Source organism: Terrapene carolina, unplaced genomic scaffold (genome assembly GCF_002925995.2).
Source record: "Terrapene carolina triunguis isolate 2854851 unplaced genomic scaffold, T_m_triunguis-2.0 Scaffold21, whole genome shotgun sequence".
NCBI lineage: Eukaryota > Metazoa > Chordata > Testudines > Emydidae > Terrapene > Terrapene triunguis.
The window spans coordinates 33,876,638-33,896,302 of record NW_020664372.1 but is presented as its reverse complement, the minus strand read 5'-3'; the positions used below and the strand labels follow the sequence as shown (position 1 = coordinate 33,896,302).

Here is a 19,665-nt window from a genome sequence, read left to right as displayed (position 1 = left end):
CAAAGCAGCTATAGCTATGTACAAATAGCAACATTAAACTAATATTGCTAAAAAAATATTAACTTGAGTTGTAGCACAGAAGCAACTTTTGACTTAGCAGTTAAGTCAAAATATATTTCTGCAACAGTCAGTCGAAAACAAGACACCCCTAACTTTTAGCTTCATAAATACCAACCTTTCTTGTTGCTTTGTCACAAATTCCAAGCATGTAGCTAATCTCTTCCTTTGAGCATTTACTTTGTAAGTTAAAAAAAATAAAAAAATAAAGTACAGTACACAGCGTTTGAGAGCCAAATGAAATAAGAAGCTCCAGGCACGAATGTTAAACTCCAAAGAACATAAATCTCAAGTTCAGTAAACTGACATATTCAGTTTAGTGCAGTGCCTTCCCAGCAAAACTGGTTTCCACGGAAACCAATGGCTGCAGATGCTTTACCATTCAATAGGAAAAGACATTTCTGCAGTGAGATCCTTGCTTACTTGCAAAACAGAATTCTGCAACCTTTTTTTGCAAACACCATCTATCCTTATCACTGAGGGAGAGATCTTCATCCTCACTCCGACTTCATTACTCTGGGTAAAAGGCATGCAGTGTTTTTAGGCCCCTTTATGCCACTCCATCTGGCATTGGAAGGATCCCCTCACAAACCGCGAAGTAGGGGTCCTGAAAGAGGCAGAGCATGCAGCATTCTGCAGATTCCAGGCAGTGCTGCAGACATAGAACAGCCCAAAGACGCTGATGTACTTGAGTACAGCTACACTGTAATAAAAGACCTGCAGCACCGCGGTGGCTGCTGGCCAAGGTCAGCTCATTCAGGCTCATGGGGCTCACTCATGGGACTATAAAATTGTAATGTGGGGTCTCAGAGCCTGGGCTCCAGCCTGAGTCCAAACATCTACACTGCTATTTTTAGCCAGGCAACCTGAGCTTCATGAGCCCAAAATCAATTGGCCCAGGCTCTGAGGCTTCATGCCGCAGGTTTATTATTGCAGCATAAACATACCCTTACATCCCCCAGGCCTGTCAAAATTGTGCCAGGACCTGTCCAGCCATAAAGCCACCTTAGCTCCCCCTCTCCCTGAGCTAAGCTCCCTTAAAGGCACAGCACGGAACCTCATCATGCAAATAGAACATGGCAGGCATGCCTTTTATTGTTGCAAGCACCAAATTCATCACTTCACTTTTACACCTTCTAATTAGGAGCAGTATATACGGTTTCTTTTGACCTGAATTGTGCCAAGAAAAAGAAAGGCTATGATACAGAATGGGGACTTGGCCATTTGCAGTGTGATGGATGGTATTTTTAGAAAACGTATTCTCTTAGTTTAGGTAAAAGTTGATAGAAGTGAATTTTTTGGAGGAATTAAAAAATAAATGTCTTACCTGAATTAATCAACATGCATGTTCTATCACAATTCTTCATTCAGGGTCTACACTAATTTGTAAACAATATTTACAGACACTGGTGTCTTTTCATTGCTAGCTACAGCAGAAGTGGCTTCTGTGCTCTTGTGGGTTAAGAGAGAAGGTCCTCCCATGGATCAGTAACTGGCTAAGGAATAGGAAGCAAAGGGTAGGAATAAAGAGTCAGTTTGCACAATCTAGAGATGTGAACAATGGGATCCCCCAAGGATCTGTAGTGGGACCTGTGCTGTTCAATATTCATTAATGATGTGGAAAAGAAAGCTAACAGTGAAGTGGCAAAGATTGCAGAGGATACAAAATTATTCAGGATAGTTACATCTGAAGCCGACTGTGAAGAGTTACAAAGGGATATCATAAAACTGGGTGACTAGATGACAAAATGGCAGATGAAATTCAACAATGATAAGTGCAAAGTAATGCACATTGGAAAAATAATCCCAGCTGCACATAAATAATGATGGATTTTAAATTAACTGTTACCACTCAGGAAAGAAGTCCATGTGTGGATAGCTCTCTGAAAACTTCAGCTCCATGGGCAGCAGGTATAATAGGCCAGGGCAGGCTAAGCCTCCCCTGGCACAGCTGCCGACGCCAGATGCCAGTTGCAGGGTTTGCACGGGAAAGTTTTTGCTTATTATTATGTGCCATGCAGGTTCTAGAGAGGCTGAGGAGGCGGTATTTGCTTCTCAGCTTCCTAGGTTCATCAGTTATCTCCCTGGACTGTTTTTGCAAAGTTGTGTTGTTTCATAAGTTATAGTCATCAGTGATGAAACATTTGTATTTCTTAGGATGCAAGTAAAAATAATTTTAAAAATTTGGCAAAACTGTATCATACAGTAAGAAGGGAAATTTAAAGTTATTTTTTCCCCTCTCCCTCCCTCACAATCTTACTGTTGGGGCATTCAACTCATAACTCAATACATTAATTTCTATAAATATACTTGCAGATCTCTTAAATAACCGATTCCCAATCTGCTATATTTTCATACCTTGCTGGAAACATTATGTAAACCGTATTTGCTGTTTTATAGTAATGCCTTCTCTCTCGCTCTCTCCTTGTGTTAAATCCAAGTCTCTAGAATATTTCAAAACCTCTCACCACTACACTGCCTCAGTCCTATTGATTCAACAGCAGCATCTGCTGGCTGAGCAGAAGTAGGATTCAATTTCTCAAAAAACCTCAGTACAGATCTTTTAGGAAGATAGATTTGTTGGGCTATGAGATTTGCATTCAGAGAAATTGGAAGGAATTATGGTTAAGCCCCCAGACCCTTCATATCCAGATGTAAAGAGTGCAATGAATTATCCCCATTGGTCCTTAATATTGTCCTTAAGCAGGACCTGTGAATTTTGCACAAATAGAAAAATTTGAACAGCCTCCATCGTAGGCAATGAAGAGCTTTACTATTATATTCCTTTTAGCTGTTCAGTTCAACTTCCCCATAGCTAGGCTAATTAAATGGGTGTTTCTCAGGGTTCCCTCCCCACTCTCAGATGTGGGGACCCGCATGAAAGACCCCCTAAGCTTATTTCTACTAGCTTAGGTTAAAACTTCCTCAAGGCATAAATCCTTTCCTTGTCCTTGGACGGTATTGCTGCCACCACCAAGTGATTTGGACAAGGATTCAGGAAAAGGACCACTTGGAGTTCCTATTTCCCCAAAATATCCCCCCAAACTCCTTCACCCCCTTCCCTGGGGAGGCTTGAGAATAATATACCAACCAATTGCCTTTAATAAAAGTACAGACCAGACCCTTTATTTTTAGGACACTAAAATCACTCAGGTTCTTAAAAGAAGAACTTTATTATAAAGAAAAAAAGTAAAAGAAGCACCTCTGTAAAAATCAGGAAGGAAGGTAATTTTACAGGGTGATAAAAAGATTTAAAACACAGAGGATTCCCCTCTTGTCTCAACTTCAAAGTTACAAAAACAGGAATAAACCTCCCTCTTAGCATAGGGAAAATTCACAAGCTAAAACAAAAGATAATCTAACATTTCCTTGCCCTTACTTACAATTTCTGTAATTTTAGATGGATCATTTCAAGGTATCTTTTCAAGAGATGGGTTACCTGCTTGGCCTCTCTCTCTATCCAGAGGGAACAACAAAGAGAGCACAAACAAAACCTGCCTCCCACCCCAGATTTGAAAGTATCTTCTGGTCAGTGCCAACTAGGTTAATTGAACTGATTAACCCCTTACAGGTAAAAGGATTCTGTACCTCTGGCCAGAAGGGATTTTATGTTACTGCATACATAAAGGTTGTTACCCTTCCCTTTATATTTATGACAGTGATACAAAAAGTATAGCCTCAACTACAGGCTAACATATCAAGTAAAGGTTCTCAAACATCTCAGAAAGCAAGTCCACTGTGTGCAGGTCCATTAAGGGCTAACTGCTTAAAGGGGGTAGAAAGCGAACTGACAAACGTAGGTCATATGCCAAGGCTCAAATATGGGTCATACTATATGAAAAAAGCCCCAAAATAAGGGACAGAAAAAATATTCACATATGAAATTTAAAAGCCGTGGGATGCATTCATTTAGTGTAAATGCTGCTGTCTATAATCTCACTTTCACAATTCTTTATTTCTAAAATACTTTTCAACAAGAGAAGGAACAGCAAATTGGTATGAAATACAAGGAACATTGTTCAAAATTAGATATAACAAAGGAAGCCGCTTTATCAGCATACCTCTTAACATCCCTTGCAACGCCAGCAGAATGCTTGAGATGAGAGAGTGTTTCTTTCCCTATGGGCAAATTGAACAAGCTCCCATAAAAAAAAGCATTATTTTTGGAGGCATGTCGGAACTGGGGGGGGGGGGGGGGGGGGGGGGGGGAGGGAGAGAGAAGCAAGGGGCCATGGCCCTCCCACTTTTGAAAGTGGATGGGCCTAGCCTGTCCACTTCTTTCCATAGGCCCCGCCCCCTACCCCTCCTCTTCCCCGAAGCCCCAACCCCTGGTCAGACCAGAAGCTGGAGCCTGTCCCACGTAAGAGTGGTCTGGGGAGCCCAGCCAGCTGTGAGAAGCCACAGACCCTCCACCTGCCCAGGGTGGGGCGGCACATGGCCAGGCTGCAGCTCTTCGACCCATGAGACCCCACTCCCAGGCCAGGCCGGAAGCCAGAGCCAGGTCAGGGTAGAGCCGTGCAGGCAGCTGTGCAGAGCTGCGGACCCTCCACCTGCCGGGGGGCGGCGGGGGGGGGAGAAGAGGTCTCTGTAGCCCATAGGATTATTTTGCTAGCTATTATATCCTACTAATTCAGCCAGCAGTATTAATTAATATGTTTATTTTTCTTAAATTAATCCATTTTATTCTTATATTTCATTAGTATTAACTCCTTGGAATTTAGGATGGGTTGAGGCACGTGTTTCCTAATAAGTTTTGCTGAAATGCAAGAAGCCTACCGGACTGTAAGATCCGCTATATAGCAAAAAGTATAATCAGTTATGAATATGTCAGCATAAAAGCTGGCAACCTTTGGCACAGATAAGAATGGTCCCTGAACTTTGGGGAACCAAAGGGAGGAACTATCCACATCATATCACAGGTTTATCCGGAATCTACAACTGGTTGGTAACCGCAGGGTACACCACAACTTGGAGGTCACCAAGAGAGCCTAGGTTGGCAGTTTTGGAGTAAGATAATCCTTATTAATATATTTAGAAAGTAAGTGTTATAATCCGCTAACCTATAGGAGAAGGGTACCCATAAGTTTCTTAGGGTACGGAAATAGCCTGAATTACATAGATCAGGTTCCTATAAAATACCTTGTAAAAGGGCTGTTCTAGGCTCTTCTAACTCCTGAAGCTTCGGTTTCTTGGAGTGGTTTTTCTAGTTCTCCTACACTCATCTTCTATGTATTCTATCCTCTATCACGCTATCAGCTCAGCTTGTGCAGTATAGTATAACTACTCAACATTCCTAACCATTGGGGAAGCCAGCACCATCGCGTAATCGGGCATGCCAGGAGTGAGGCTGGTCCTTCACCTCCTATTACCGGGTCCTCAAGGAAGGGTGAGAGTATGTTAGGTTAAGGTACTTATAATAGAAATGTTACCACCAGGAGTTTTGGAATTCTTTTACTGTTTTGCAGTTATAAGTTTCATTGCATTTCTTATTTTTATGTTAATTTCAATAAAGGTTTTATCAATTTGGTATTGTCCTCAGTGTACGTGTTCTTGCCAAGCACCCCGAGAGTCCTCTCCTGATATAGAGCTCTCTGAGTTCTTGAACTCTGTAGTCTGAATTGGACAAGTACCTGTAAATCTTCTGGTCGGATGCAATCAGTGGTGAGCCATAATAACTAACCCATCAAATTCAGGTCAACAGGTCCAAGCTCCCCAGCCTGACTCCAGCTTGGCCAGGACTGGGGGGGGGGGGGGGGGGTTGGGGGGTGGAGAGGAGAGGAGAGGAATGGCAGGGGTGGGGACACAGAGGGGGCAGAGCCTCATGGGCCTCCACTTTTAGGAACAATCAGTCACTCCTGGCCCTTTATAAAAGATGACTAAAGACAAACTTTCAAAATGATGGAATCTAAATTAGCGGTTACCACTTAAAGATTTTGGAGTCATTGTGAATAGTTCTCTAAAAACATTTGTTCATAGATTCTAGGACTGGAAGGGACCTCGAGAGGTCATTGAGTCCAGTCCCCTGCCCGCATGGCAGGACCAAATACTGTCTAGACCATCCCTGATAGACATTTATCTAACCTACTCTTAAATATCTCCAGAGATGGAGATTCCACAACCTCCCTAGGCAATTTATTCCAGTGTTTAACCACCCTGACAGTTAGGAACTTTTTCCTAATGTCCAACCTAGACCTCCCTTGCTGCAGTTTAATGTGAAGCAGCAGTCAAAAAAGCTAACAATGTTAGGAACCATTAGGAAAGGGATAGATATGATATTTTCTGTCTTATTGCCACTAAATAAATCCATGGTAAGTCCAGACCTTGAATGCTGCGTGCAGTTTTCATCACCCAATTTCAAAAGATATTAGAATTGGAACAGGTACAGAGAAGAGCAACAAAAATTATTAGGGGTGTAGAACAACTTCCATATAAAGCGAGATTAAAAAAAGACGGACTTTTCAGCTTGGAAAAAGAGATGACTAAGAGGGGATATGACAGAGGTCTATGAAATCATGAATGGTGTGGAGAAAGTGACTCAGGACATGTTATTTATTCTGCTGCATAAAACAAGAACCAGGTCACCCAATGAAATTAATAGGCAATAGATTTAAAATAAAAGAAAGTATTTCTTCACACAACCTGTGGAACTCACTGGCAGGGGGTGTTGTGAAGGCCAAAACTATCATGGAGTTCAAAGAAGAATGAGAAGTTCACAGAGGTTAAGTCCATCAATGGGTATTAGCCAAGTCGGGGATGCAACCCCATGCTCTGAGTGTCCCTAGCCTCTAACTGCCAGAAGGACGACAGGATGGATCACTTGATTACTACCTGTTCATTCCCTCCAAAGCACCTGGCATTGGTCACTGTCAGAAGACAGGATAGTGGGCTAGATGGGCCATTGATCTTACCCAGTATGGCTTTTCTTATGTTAGGTGGATCAGTCTGCCTCTGGATCCTTCAGATGTCAAAACTGGGATCTGTTAAAGGTGGCCAAACCACCTCCACACACAGCCCAATCATATATCAGTTGCTGAGGCACGACTGGGGAAACCTCTACCAGCACAACTGCCCAGTCTTTTAGGGACCAGCACTCCACCTCCCACAGACCTCATTGGCAGCACTGAAGGAGTGCCTTCACCACCCTAGCCTGCCTTCACCACCGACAATCCTCTCTGGATTGCTGGAGTTAGGAATCATCCAGTAGCAGTTCAGCATGCACAAATCTTCCATTAGTGCAGGGTCCCAAGAGGAAGCAGAAATGAATCACCATCTCCATGGTAATAGCTAGGAACAACTCTACCCTGAGGTGCTTCCTGACTGAAAGTCACACACCTAAAGAGGGTTGTTAAAATGGTTTTTTCTTCTTCCAATGCATTTAGTAATTTGTGATAGTACTTCTCACCAGGTGAGCTTCTTCAAAAACAGGTCATACACTTTTGACAGGATTAAACTTAATCAACAAAAACAACAGGTGTAACATGAGCAGGATCTCCTCCACATAAGTTAAGAAATATATTTCCATGTGCAATTGCTAATCTGTTTTGAAGAATAACCTGTTCACTGGTTAGCTTATCTTGCATTTTAAGAAAACAAACAGTAATTTAATTATGAACAATTTAAACTAATTTCAAAGAATCACAATTTTTCTAATGTACCTTATAATCAAATAGGTTCAAACCAATCTGATAAACTGATCTGAGAAAATAATACAATTCACTAAGTGACTCTGCAGATTAAATATCCTGCTTTTAACCTCTAGCGATTAAAACAAAAAACACAAACCTTTTCCTCCAGCAAAAAATATATTTGACATATGACCATTTTTTAAACTATAAGCAATTCTAAAAAACCTATAGTATGTATTTTTAAGAGAAAAAGAACTCAATGATAAGCATTTTGTCTGGAGTTTGTCCAACAGGATGAAAAATAAAAGGAACTATCAATCTTCAACTATACAAATATAGTTTTTTCCGCACAACCCTTTCCATTGGGAGGAGACACTTGTTTCTAGCCATAGTAAGATGCAAGATTACAACTTTACAGCACAGCGTGTGTGTGTGTGTATATATATATATATACACACACATACATACACACACACAAAAAAATGTTATTTTTGTTATGAATTTTCTCCCTTTAGGTGGGGATAGTTTGACTCATGTCACTTAGTGGAATGCTGCACAGGTCCACTTCAGCAAATAGATACAGGATTAGGGCCCAAGTTTGTAACCTTAGTATTACAAATTTTATATAAATATATTATTTCACTGAGTTTTTAAAAACAATTACAAAAAGCATACTGTGTCAACTCCTAAGTGCCATGAGCAATAATATAACTCAATCCAATACAAAACTATCTATACAAAGAAACCACTTTTAATCACTTAATTTTAATAAACTACAACAACAATCCTAAACTTAATATGTACTTATTTGTCATTATAGAAGAGTCACATCTGAGGTATAAAGTTTTAAAGTTCTATATGTTATCCATTCACAAAAAAAAAAAAAAAAAAAAAAAAAAAAAAATAAAACAAGAATGGGTTCCTCTGCCTTCTAAAGTAGATAGTGGGCCAGATTTACAGATTTGAAAATCAATGGGAGTCAGGCACCTAACCTGCTTAGGCCCTTTTATCAATCGCACTAGGCACCTTTAGGTGCCTAAATGCCTTTGAAAATCTGGCCAAATGGATTTGGTTAAGCTTCCAGAAATATTCCTATTTCAGCTCTGAACAAGCATCAAGAGTTTCAGAACACAAGGTGAATATCTGAGAAACTGATGAGTGAATTAAAGTGAAGGTTTATAACAGAAATTGCACTGCAATCTTAATTATAGTAGCTTTTGCTGCCAATGAAAGCTACACCAGTTTATATAAGAAAATGACTTGTTTTTTCCTTCCACATTTAAAAATATATCTTTTATACAGTACATAACAAAAGAACCACCCACTTCTCTAACATGAAGAAACTTAAAGAAAGCTATACCTAATTTGATTAAAAAGGAAAATTTTATGCCTAAACAAATTGGTATAAAATAACAGGATTTTTTTAAAATAAACTGGCATTTCTTAATATTTTAACACATGCGACAGTGGCTGGATTAATAGCTCCCACAGCTCAGAGGTCTCTGGCCACACCCAAGGCAGTGACCTTCCCAATTTGCCTGTAGGAGTGAGGCAATTCAGTATATGTCTTTCTACTGATGCTTCTAACAAGGACTCCAACTGTGCTGATGATTTTTATGTGATGAGGAAGTAGTTCAAGACAATGAACTCATTTCAAACAGTAATCAGATAACCTTCAATCAATTCTGTCCTAGGCCAACTTTGAAGCAAACCAGAAATGTTTAACCCCCTTTCTGAATCAGTGATGACAGCATTTTAAACTACTGCCTTTGAAATAGCAGGTAGATATAGTGGGGGACCTTCCCCCTCATTAGCCTCTTTTAGCCCTGGTCTAGACTAAGGGTGGGGGGGGAGGGAGAAGGGAGGAATAGATCTAAGTTACGCAACTTCAGCTACGTGAATAACGTAGCTGAAGTCGACATACTTAGATCGACTTACAGTAGTGTCTTCACTGCGGTGAGTCGACTGCTGCCGCTCCTCCGTCGACTCTGCTTGCGCTTCCCGTGGCGCTGGAGTACAGGAGTCAACGGGATAGTGCTCGGGGGTTGATGTATCGCGTCTAGACTAGACACGATACATCGATCCAGCGGGGATCGATCGATCGCTACCCGCCGATCCGGCGGGTAGTGAAGACATACCCTTATAAGTGCTAATCTACCACTCAGGGGGGAAAAAAGCGACAAGAAATTGCACAGATGACATTTAAGAACATCTGATAAATAAAAAATGAAGGCTTCTAGTGTATTAGTTTTATTGGTCCTGTACAAAATACGAGATTTTCAGCAATCCAGCTGCCTTCTGTAGAGACCTCAAAAATATTCTAAACGTTTCCATTTATATTTATATTTGGTAATGATGCTTCTTTTACCATGAGAAGTCTCTGAAGTCCACCCTGAGCAAAATGGATGCAGCTTCTCTTTAAGTGTAAAAAGCAAGGAAGTTTTGAACTCAGGCTTATGGGTTGTAACTCTATATAACTCCCTGCCACTCTGTGAGCTCCTCTCTCAGAGGAGTGTGTGGTCTTAAGTAGCAAAACATGGTTTAACCAGGTGAGTCAAAAACACAGAATTTTAACTATAACTGCTAAATTATCTTGGAGGTTTTAAGCCATTAATATTAGTTTTGGTGAACAAATAGATTCTGCAGGAAACTTTTGAAGGAAAGGAATAAATGCGAAAGCCCATTGCTTCTGATGTGTTATTTATTATAAGACTAATAAAAGAAAAATATTTTCACAAGATGCAGGCAAACCCTACTTCAAAAAGATTTTTTTGCCTTTTTACACTGTATATGTGAATAGTTCAAAAAAATAGAATACAATACTGCAGCAGTACTTCAGCTATATCTCACACTTAAGTTGTGTCAAGTGTGCAATTAGAACTATTTTCTGCAGCATGCAATACTTGAAACTTTGTCTTAAATCTCACTTCCAGTCCACTGAACCAGATGAGAAACAACAAAAATACAGCCCTAGCAACTACAGATGGTAGTAAGTATAACCTGATGAACTTTGGGTCAAAATGTAAGACTATAAACAGGGGGAGAGCACAGAAAAAATGAGACCATAATGATCAGCATGCAAGACAGTGGTCACAGCAACAGAGTTGCCTAATCATTGTCTGCATCTATGTAGGCATCATGATAGTGGGATCTGAAGAAGGGCAATGAGGTGGCTTTTCAAATACAGTTCTACTCAACATACATATTTACTATAATAATAATTAAAAAAAAAAAGCTTGAAATTTTACCTGAAGTGTGATTTTTTCCCCCCTGGTAGATGGTCCCCTTTTCAGCTAATAAGACTCGATTTTTTGCTACACTTTTTAAAAAAGTTTCCTTACTTTAATATTCCTACCCAAATAAGATCTAATTTTACATGGCATATCTGGTGTAATACCTAGCCAAACAGGGGATTCAAGAAAAAAATGTTTCAGTATTAACTATGGACATTGTTTTAGTAGTTTAATGCAGTGGTTTTCAAACTGTGGGTCGCGACGCACCCCTAAGCCCTCCCAAACCCAGAGCCCCCTCCTGCACCCCAAACCCCTCAGCCCTGGTCCCACCCCAGAGCCTGTACCCCCACCCCAGAGCCCTCCCTGCACCCCAACCCCCTACCCAGAGCCCCTCCCACACCCTGAACCCCTCATTTCCAATCCCACTCCGCAGCCCTCACCCCAGCCCTCTGCCCCAGCCCCTCGCCCACTCCAAACCCCTCATCCCCATCGTCACTGGGTCATGGGCATCAACATTTTTCTTCAAGTGGGTCACAAAAAAAACAAACAAACAAACAAAAAGTTTGAAAACCATTGGTTTAAGGTGTGATTTAACCTGCACAGCTTAAACATCCTGGGTGAAGTCCTGTCAAAAAGTTCCACTGACTTCAATGGAGCCAAGATTTCAACCCTTTTTATTATTTGAAGCAATGAGACAATACACAGACTAACCATATGGTGGGTCTATTTCCATATGATTAAATACATAGCTCCAATTTGCCATGTCTCATATTACTAGGACTTCATCACTTTACTATAAATATATCACACCTCTGTAATATTTCATAGTATTCTAGAAAACCACCAGGCACCTCTCCCCAGCACCACAGGCGCATTGTTGCAGACACCCAGAGCAGCTGGCAAACAGGTAAATCACTACCGGGGGTTGTGTGTGCGCGCGCGCGCGCAGGGCTGGGGATGCCCCAGCATGCTGGGTCAGATCCAACTTCCATGCATCCATATCCAGAGGGCCCCCCCTGAGCTTCACACCCCTGCACCTGGCTCTCCCCAGCTTTACACGGTGGCTCCTACCCTGCACCGGGCTCAGTTGCTAGTCCCTATGCCCTGTGTTATGCCAGTGGCCAGATTAGTCAATCACCATTGCCCACAATCTACAAAATTGTTCACTTACCAGATTCAGTTATCCACAGTAGGTCTTCCAGTCATTAATGCAAATTAGCAAACTTTTCAATGTATATACATACAGTCTCACCAATGAAATTCAGCCACCCCTAGGTGAAGGACAGATCATTGGCACACAGGTGGAGTGGAGTGGGGGAAGAGAAGAGAGATTTTCACCCACAGATATTTGCACACATCTCTAGTCTTAAAAAAAAAAAAAAAAAAAATAGATATGAATGGGATATTTTCCATCTACAGGACCTAGGTTTAAGCGCGCTCATCTGCACAGCTCCACACACACAAACTTGTTTTGTTATATAAAAGATATGCCAACATTTTTAAACGAGTGTGAAAGGCCAAATTAAAGCCCGATATATTGGTACTCTCTCAGTTTTCTACTCATTAGCATAAAAACAATCCTTTTGATGCTATGCCATATCACATAGTGATTTCTAATATAAAACCAAGCCACGATTGTCCTCAACAGTTTTGAGGCATATATACAAATTTTACAGTTCTTTCTATATACAAGGAACTTGGTCATCCATTCTGGTTATTGTTTTTAATCAGTATTTTCTCTGTAAACATGCCAGTTGTATTTGTTGCAATAAGCCCTTTGAAAAAGAAAAAAAGAAAACAAACAAACAAACCACCACTTTCTTCAGATTGTCCCTTGCAGCCTTTCAAATAAAACCAAGGTTAAATTCCAATGAAATATCGAGTATGGTAAAGCTTCTTGGGGAATAGCACCTGTTCCACGAAAGAGTTTCTTGGGAGACTTTCTCCAGTAAAGTGCAAGAATAAATAAAGGATTAGCTAGACTGGCTAACTTATCTTTCCTACACACTCAGCATTCCAATTCTATATTTTTTTTTTTTTTTAAGTGGTGGGGGAAATTTGTTACATTCAGGACATTCAAAAGTAGAATGGATTTAATCCAAATGCATTACTTCCCATCCCTTTTTGAGAGGGCAGGCAATTCTGGATAATATATGGTAAAACAGTTGTATATCACTATTTAGTAAGCAACAACAAACATTACCACATCTCACATTTATCCTGATTTTGCTGCTGGTTGTGAACTATTTGAGCGCAATGCCTAAGTGGATTTAGCAGAATTTATAAATGCTTAATAGAACTGGTGTATGTTTTTTCTTTTTTGGCTTGTACTTCCATTAGGCTGTTAAGATGAGTACATACCAGTGGCTTGGTAATACAACGTTAGCTGAAAATCTGTTTCAGATTTATTAAATTATACCTGCTAGAACATCTCAAAGCAAGCAATCTCAGCAATCTAAGGCTGAAAAACTATTGGTTGCTGTACACAGAAAGCTATGTAATTTAATTTTTTTAGTTGAGGCCAAGAACATTCTTCAAAGAGTTTATGAATGTAACAGCTGAGCATTTCAAGAGTCTGAATTACAGCTTTACAACAATGGTTAATTTGGTTTTTAATTACTCTTGTAACAAAGTTTTTGTGCTTCTATATGAATTGCTGATACACATGTACATTCAGCTGCTTTCAGTTCTCTTGTAATTTTTCCACATAAAAACTAACAGAAAAGAAGCCCATTTTATTCAGTTTTACCAAATAGCAAATACTTTTAAAATGTAAGTAGATCTTATTGCATAATTTTACACCAGGGGGATTTCTCAAGCTTTATTTTCTGTTCCAGATCTTTGCTTATTTTGATTCTTTAAGCCCCCGAGCTGAGCTGTGCTTAGGTCCTAACTTTGGTAAAAGCTTTGTCTGTGGCACCCTCATTTGGATGCTGCTTGTCACAGCATTCCTACTTGCTGTTTTTACGCTGGTTATCACCAGTATGCCATAGTAGCACATTTACCTTTCTGCAAGTTCTAGAGCCACCTTGACCTCACTCTAAGCCATAGGAGGAGAGTGGAACAAAAAAAACTGCAGGAAGACCAGGCTCCAGGAAGCCTGCAGACACGGAAGTGAGCTAGGTCAGCCCACTGGTCAAAAGACACCATTGCTACATGAGCATACTCTGGAACACAATTTGCAGGAGGTGGCAGCAGTTGACACTCGCCTGCAAGCACAGCACTCAGGAGCTTGACTCAGGCTGAGCTGTAGTGGGAGGAGGCAGCATCATCTTAAAGACACTGTGCCCGAAGGGAAAGAAGGCAAGTTGACCAGCGTTGGTTGAAAGCTTTTGAAATTCTTCCATAAAAGAACAGGGACAAACAAACAATCATGAATTTTTTCCCCCAAACCAGCTCTACAGGCAACTGAGGAAAGAGGGAGTATTACAGATGCCACTTCAAAGTAATTGTCTGTGTGACGTCACACTTCTGTCCTTGTTACCCTTGCCCTCTATTCTTTCCACTATTTGTTTCCCCACGTCACATCTTAATCTAGACTCTAAATCCTTTGAGACAGAAATTGTCCCTTGCGCTACATTTGTGCAGTGCCTAGCACAATGGGGCCCCAATCCTGACTGGGTCTCCTAGGAGGTATTCCAATATAAATAATGCCTAATACAATAGGGAGGTTGACTTTTGAAAGAGAGGCAGGAGGTTAAAACAACACTAACCTCAGATGGTTAAACAAATAAAGGCAGTGAGAATGCTCTCTATTGCGATCCAGATTACTAGGCTGCATGAGAGATTTAGAAACCTGATGTGTTATGAGAATCAAGAATTGGCCACAGAAAAGAGAATACTCCAACACAAGTTCTGTAATTTATTCCCCACAGCAATATTTTATAGCACTATTCCCCCACCAAAAGAGTGTTCAGTTTTAATGGGCTATGCTCACACTGGTTTTCTTAAAAGCAGAACTCACAAAGGGATGAGGTTAATTTGTCTTGAAGAAATCATTTGAACAAGGATTGAAACTGCTAATCCATCATCCACCTCCTACGCAACCCACTATATAAACGGTTAGTTTTAAATATGTAAAATATTATGCAATTGTAATTCTTTCTAGAACTGATTTTTAAGCAATCCTTTGACAACAGTCATAGAACTCTCTATTATCAATGAGGCTAATTTATTAAAATCAAAGCTCTCTAAAAATGGCCACAAACACAAATGATTCAATTTCTTTTAATCTGATTAGTGTTGCCAGCAACATTGTTCGTTATGATGGAGAAGGAGCTTTCATGCTGAGCTCTTAGTTATTATAATCTTATAACTTCCGCCCTCAAAAAAAATCACGTTAATGGCTGTGCCCTCCATCTAGTTTCAAGCAAATACGTTCCTACATCTTTTGACTTTTTAGAATGAAAACAATTTTTGTTGCAGCTATGAATTTGAAGGTGCTTTTTTTGCACTATGACTAATGGTTTGAACACACGTGTCAAACTTGGGATGGTTATAGTCCTCAGTGAAGAATCTGCTATGTACTGAACTGACAATATTGATGAAGGGCCCAATCCTGCTTTCACTGAAGTCTGTAGGAATTTTGCATTAAACTTCACTGAGAGCAGCACTGGAACCAAAGTTAACAACTGAAATTACCATAGTCTTGAATGCACAGTACATTGTTTTCCTTACTGGCTTAAGCACACCAAGCAGCAATATCCAGATATAGGTATATGCAATTGTGGATATCCACAGAGTGTCCAAAGGATCAAGAACTATTAGAAATCTCTGAAGCCTCGTTTAAAAACCAACAACCGACCCACCAGGCCTGAAGCCATTGAAGTGCTTCAATTTAGGAAATTAACAAGATATTTAAAGCAAAAGTATTCTGTGCAAACCTAGCATAAGATTCTTGCTTAAAATTACTAGAAATTGAAGTTTAAACATTTTAAATTAATAGTAATTTATAAAAACTTCGACTAGTAAAAGTAACAAATAAAAAAACAGCAGGTAGAGAAAAAGTTTAATTGCCTTTTTTTACCTGCCCCAGCCTGATCACCCCACACTTAATGTTTGTTTACAATCCTTTAGGCCTTACAGCCAAGCAGCACATATAAACTGGGTTTCTCAGTAAAATAGTAGGCTCTTCTTTAAGAAAAAAAAATAATGTTGCTTTTAAAGTTAAATTAACTCTTATTAATATATCAGATGCTTCAGAACAAGGTGCATAGAGGAAGTCTTTTCCTAGTCTCACTCTGTTAGAGGTTGATATTAGCTACAACATTCCCTACAGAGTGGACACAGTAGTGTAATTGAAGTGGCATGAGAGATGCAGGGACTCTACCTGGTGAACAGTGTAGTAAGATGAGGCCCTGAAATATAAATTCTTGTGTCAGAAGCCTAGTCTGAGGCCTGAAGCCTGAACCAAAGTACTTCCAGGCACTGCTAAGCAAAAGCTGGGCTGTGAGCCAGAGGCACACCCCGCTCACAGAAGTTGGCGAGAAGAAGGTTGTTAGAAGCAGGTGTTAACATATAAGTGTTAATAAGAGGAACTTGTGCCAAGATGGAACCTGGACAGCCCGATACAAGGACACTCCATAGACATAACAAGGAACAGGAAGGTGCATCTTAAAGACAGGACAGCATGATGGATAGATCTGTATGTCTGGAACAACATGATCAAAGGGGAGACAGCACCCTAATAAGCCAAGAGGCTGTACCTCAATACGTCAGGAGGGATGAGTAATTTGTCCTGTAACTGTATAAAAGTAGGTCCTGGAGTGCATATCTTTGGCCAGCCTAGGGGGCAGTGGAAAGTCCCGCCACTGACTGAGCTGTGTCCATTGCCAGGGGGCACATATTCGTAGTATGTCCTGTAGAGTCTATAGGAAACTATTACTGTGCTTTGTTTGACAATAAACCTGGCTCGGGTTCCTTCGTACCTTACTAGAGTCTGTGGTCATAGGTGGTTCTCTATGTCTGCTGTGTCAGCTATCTGCGCAGAGCTGGGGCAGCACACAGAGGGAACACGCACGCAGCCGACTGTTATCATCGAACAAGAGCAGAGCACCACACCGGTAGCTACTGACAACAAACAGTCAATATCACTTCAGCCTCTCACTTGCCCTGAGCAGCATATAATTCAATTGTGTGCTGACAAGACAAGCAAGGCAAACTAAAACAAAACAGCTAAATGGTCTTGAACCAGTCAGTGGCCTCTGAGTCAGCAGTGTTCAGCTTGGGAAGACCTCCAGGAAGCCCAACTCAAAGAACAAACCATACAGCATGCGTGTAGCATCTTCCACAGCACCACAGGGGGCTGTTCTGGATGCCCCGGACATGGTGGTTGATCTTGACACAGTGAACCACACCAACCTGAACCTCTTAAGCTGGCTCCAGAGGTGGCTTGGGAGCCCAAAGCCAGGTAGCCATTCATGCAGCCTGGTGGTGATGTGGGAGTTCCTGGAGTGGCAGAGGCGCTCTCCTGTTCTGTCCATCGCTGAGAACTGATGATGTTATTAGTTGGATGGAAAGTGGGCAGCACTGCCCAGATAGGATTTCTGCTATGCAGTCAGTAGTGGGGTATATCCCTGAACAGTGGCAAGTATGGCATTTGCTATGCTTTGGTGAGCCATTTGTTGGCTGCATTCTAACACTGGCTGTTAAGTGGAGGAAAATTGGCAAGTGCCTGGGATATTTCTCATGGTAGGATTAAGATGAATGTCTACTAGTCGAGTGTGGGCAGAGTTTAACCATCACCACACACTGGGGTACAATGCACCTATGTTCTCAGCATGTTCCCTGTGATTACCCTTTGGGGGAAATCAAAGCTGCAACTAGTTAACCAAATCAACTGGATCCCGCTTACTGTGGACCTAGACAAGGAAATGCTGTGAGCAGTTGCTGAGAGGAAGAGCTTTCACACTGACTGCTTGGAGAACAAAGTGGCAGCTCATAGGACAGTCCAGTTGAAGCCCAAGCTAGATCATTCTTTCCAGTCTACTTTCCAGAATTAACTTTTTTTTTTTCTCTTTTTATAAATACTAACCCTTGAGGAAGAATCCTTGCTGAATGCAACCAATTTTTTAAGCTATGCCATCTTACCAGCCAACACTCGGATAGTATGTTATGAAGGTTTTCGATAGCTTGGCACCAGCAAGAAACATTTGCAACATTTGGTAGATTTTTCTCACCTGCTTGCATTGCTGGCACCTGCTGCTTCTCTCGCACAAGCTGGATGATGTCCGATACCACAATTTGTGGCTCAATATCTTCTTCTTTCCCCTCATTAGACTGGCTGTCTGTTACGAAACAATTGCAGCTGCCAGTTTCCTTACATAGGATCACCCTCCAGTGCCAATAGATAGACATTAAAGTGCCTTATGTTGACTTCTGCCAAAAGTGAGAAATTAAAACATTTAGCGTTATTCAAGGAAGTTTAAAAACAGTGATAGTTACACACATATTACCAGCACCTTTGATTTTTGGAAGAGAACAAAGCTACTTTATACTTATTTAAGAGGACAGGTGCATATCCAGGATATCAGATGAGTGAAACTAGCTTTCATCCAAAAGTAACATCAGGTTTCCTTGTATGAAAAGGCCCTTCACTGAGTCTTGAACCAGAGGCCTTGAGACAGATTAAGTCAATTTAACTACAAACTGTAACATCCTAATGGAAAACAATTACAACCTTATAAACAAGTGCATGAAAGCCAAAGATACTTCTATATACACACATACTATATACTTCTCTACCCCGATATAACGCTGTCCTCGGGAGTAAAAAAAAAAAAATCTTACCGCGTTATAGGTGAAACCGCATTATATTGAATTTGCTTTGATCCGCTGGAGTGCGCAGCCCTGCCCTCCCGGAGCACTGCTTTACCGCGTTATATCTGAATTCGTTATATCGGATCGCATTATATCGGGGTAGAGGTGTACTTTTAATGTGAGAGACCAAGGCTTATATAAAAGCAAATCTCTCAACCAAGGTTGCTTGGATAAAAGAGAAAATGTCCCAGGAATACAAGATTTGCAAAAAGCAAAACAATATAAATATTTAAATATTTCTTGCAACATGAAAAGGTAAAATGACTGTTACAGATTTGAAAAGTGCATGTTAGGAAACAAATTAACTCTGAGGGCATTTTGGTGGTGGGAGGAAGATCAGGGCAGGGAAGAAGAAATGCTGTATAAGTAACTTGTTTTGGCTTCTCACACAGGGTATGGGCCTCTTGAGGCTGCCCTATTCCTGGAAGGGAAGAACGGAGGGGCAGGGAGAGATGTAAAAGTTGGTTCTCTATACAAAATGGTAAGTGCTTTAACTGCGTGTTTATGGATGAGAGAGATACCTGCAGGTTTGTCATTTACAGAAATAGATGGATAGAAATAATGTGTCTTGACCTCAAAGTCACCTGTGCTTGAAATCAAAGAACAATCATCATTAACTAGGGAATAAAGCTATATTATTTATTATATGATTTTTAACTTTGCAGGAGACATCTCAGTTCTGGAGATTTATAACTGCCAAGTTATTTGTTTGTAGTGTTGTATCTGTGTTGATCTCAGGATATGAGAGAGACAAGGTGGGTGAGTTAATATCTTTTATTGGACCAAATTCCTTTAGTGAAAAAGACAAGTTCTCAAGCTCCACAGAGCTCTTCATTGAGAAAGTCTAGAAAGAAACAAGGCTCTAGCAAGAGGAAGTTTCCCCTCCATTGTTTGGATGGTGCCAAATTGGTGTGGCCATACTGAGCCAATGG

At 40.7% G+C, this 19,665-nt stretch overlaps 1 protein-coding gene across 2 annotated transcripts in view; it reads right to left on the bottom strand.

The window, feature by feature from the left end:
• Positions 1-18,287, bottom strand: part of MCF2L (MCF.2 cell line derived transforming sequence like) — a 244,967-nt gene extending 226,680 nt beyond the window's left edge. For both annotated transcript variants that reach the window (XM_029910503.1, XM_029910505.1), the window contains exon 1: positions 18,094-18,287. In XM_029910503.1, coding sequence (XP_029766363.1) covers positions 18,094-18,271 — 178 coding nt within the window. In that variant the 5' untranslated portion in view covers positions 18,272-18,287. The remainder of the gene's footprint in view (positions 1-18,093) is intronic.
• Between the last annotated feature and the right edge of the window lie 1,378 nt (positions 18,288-19,665).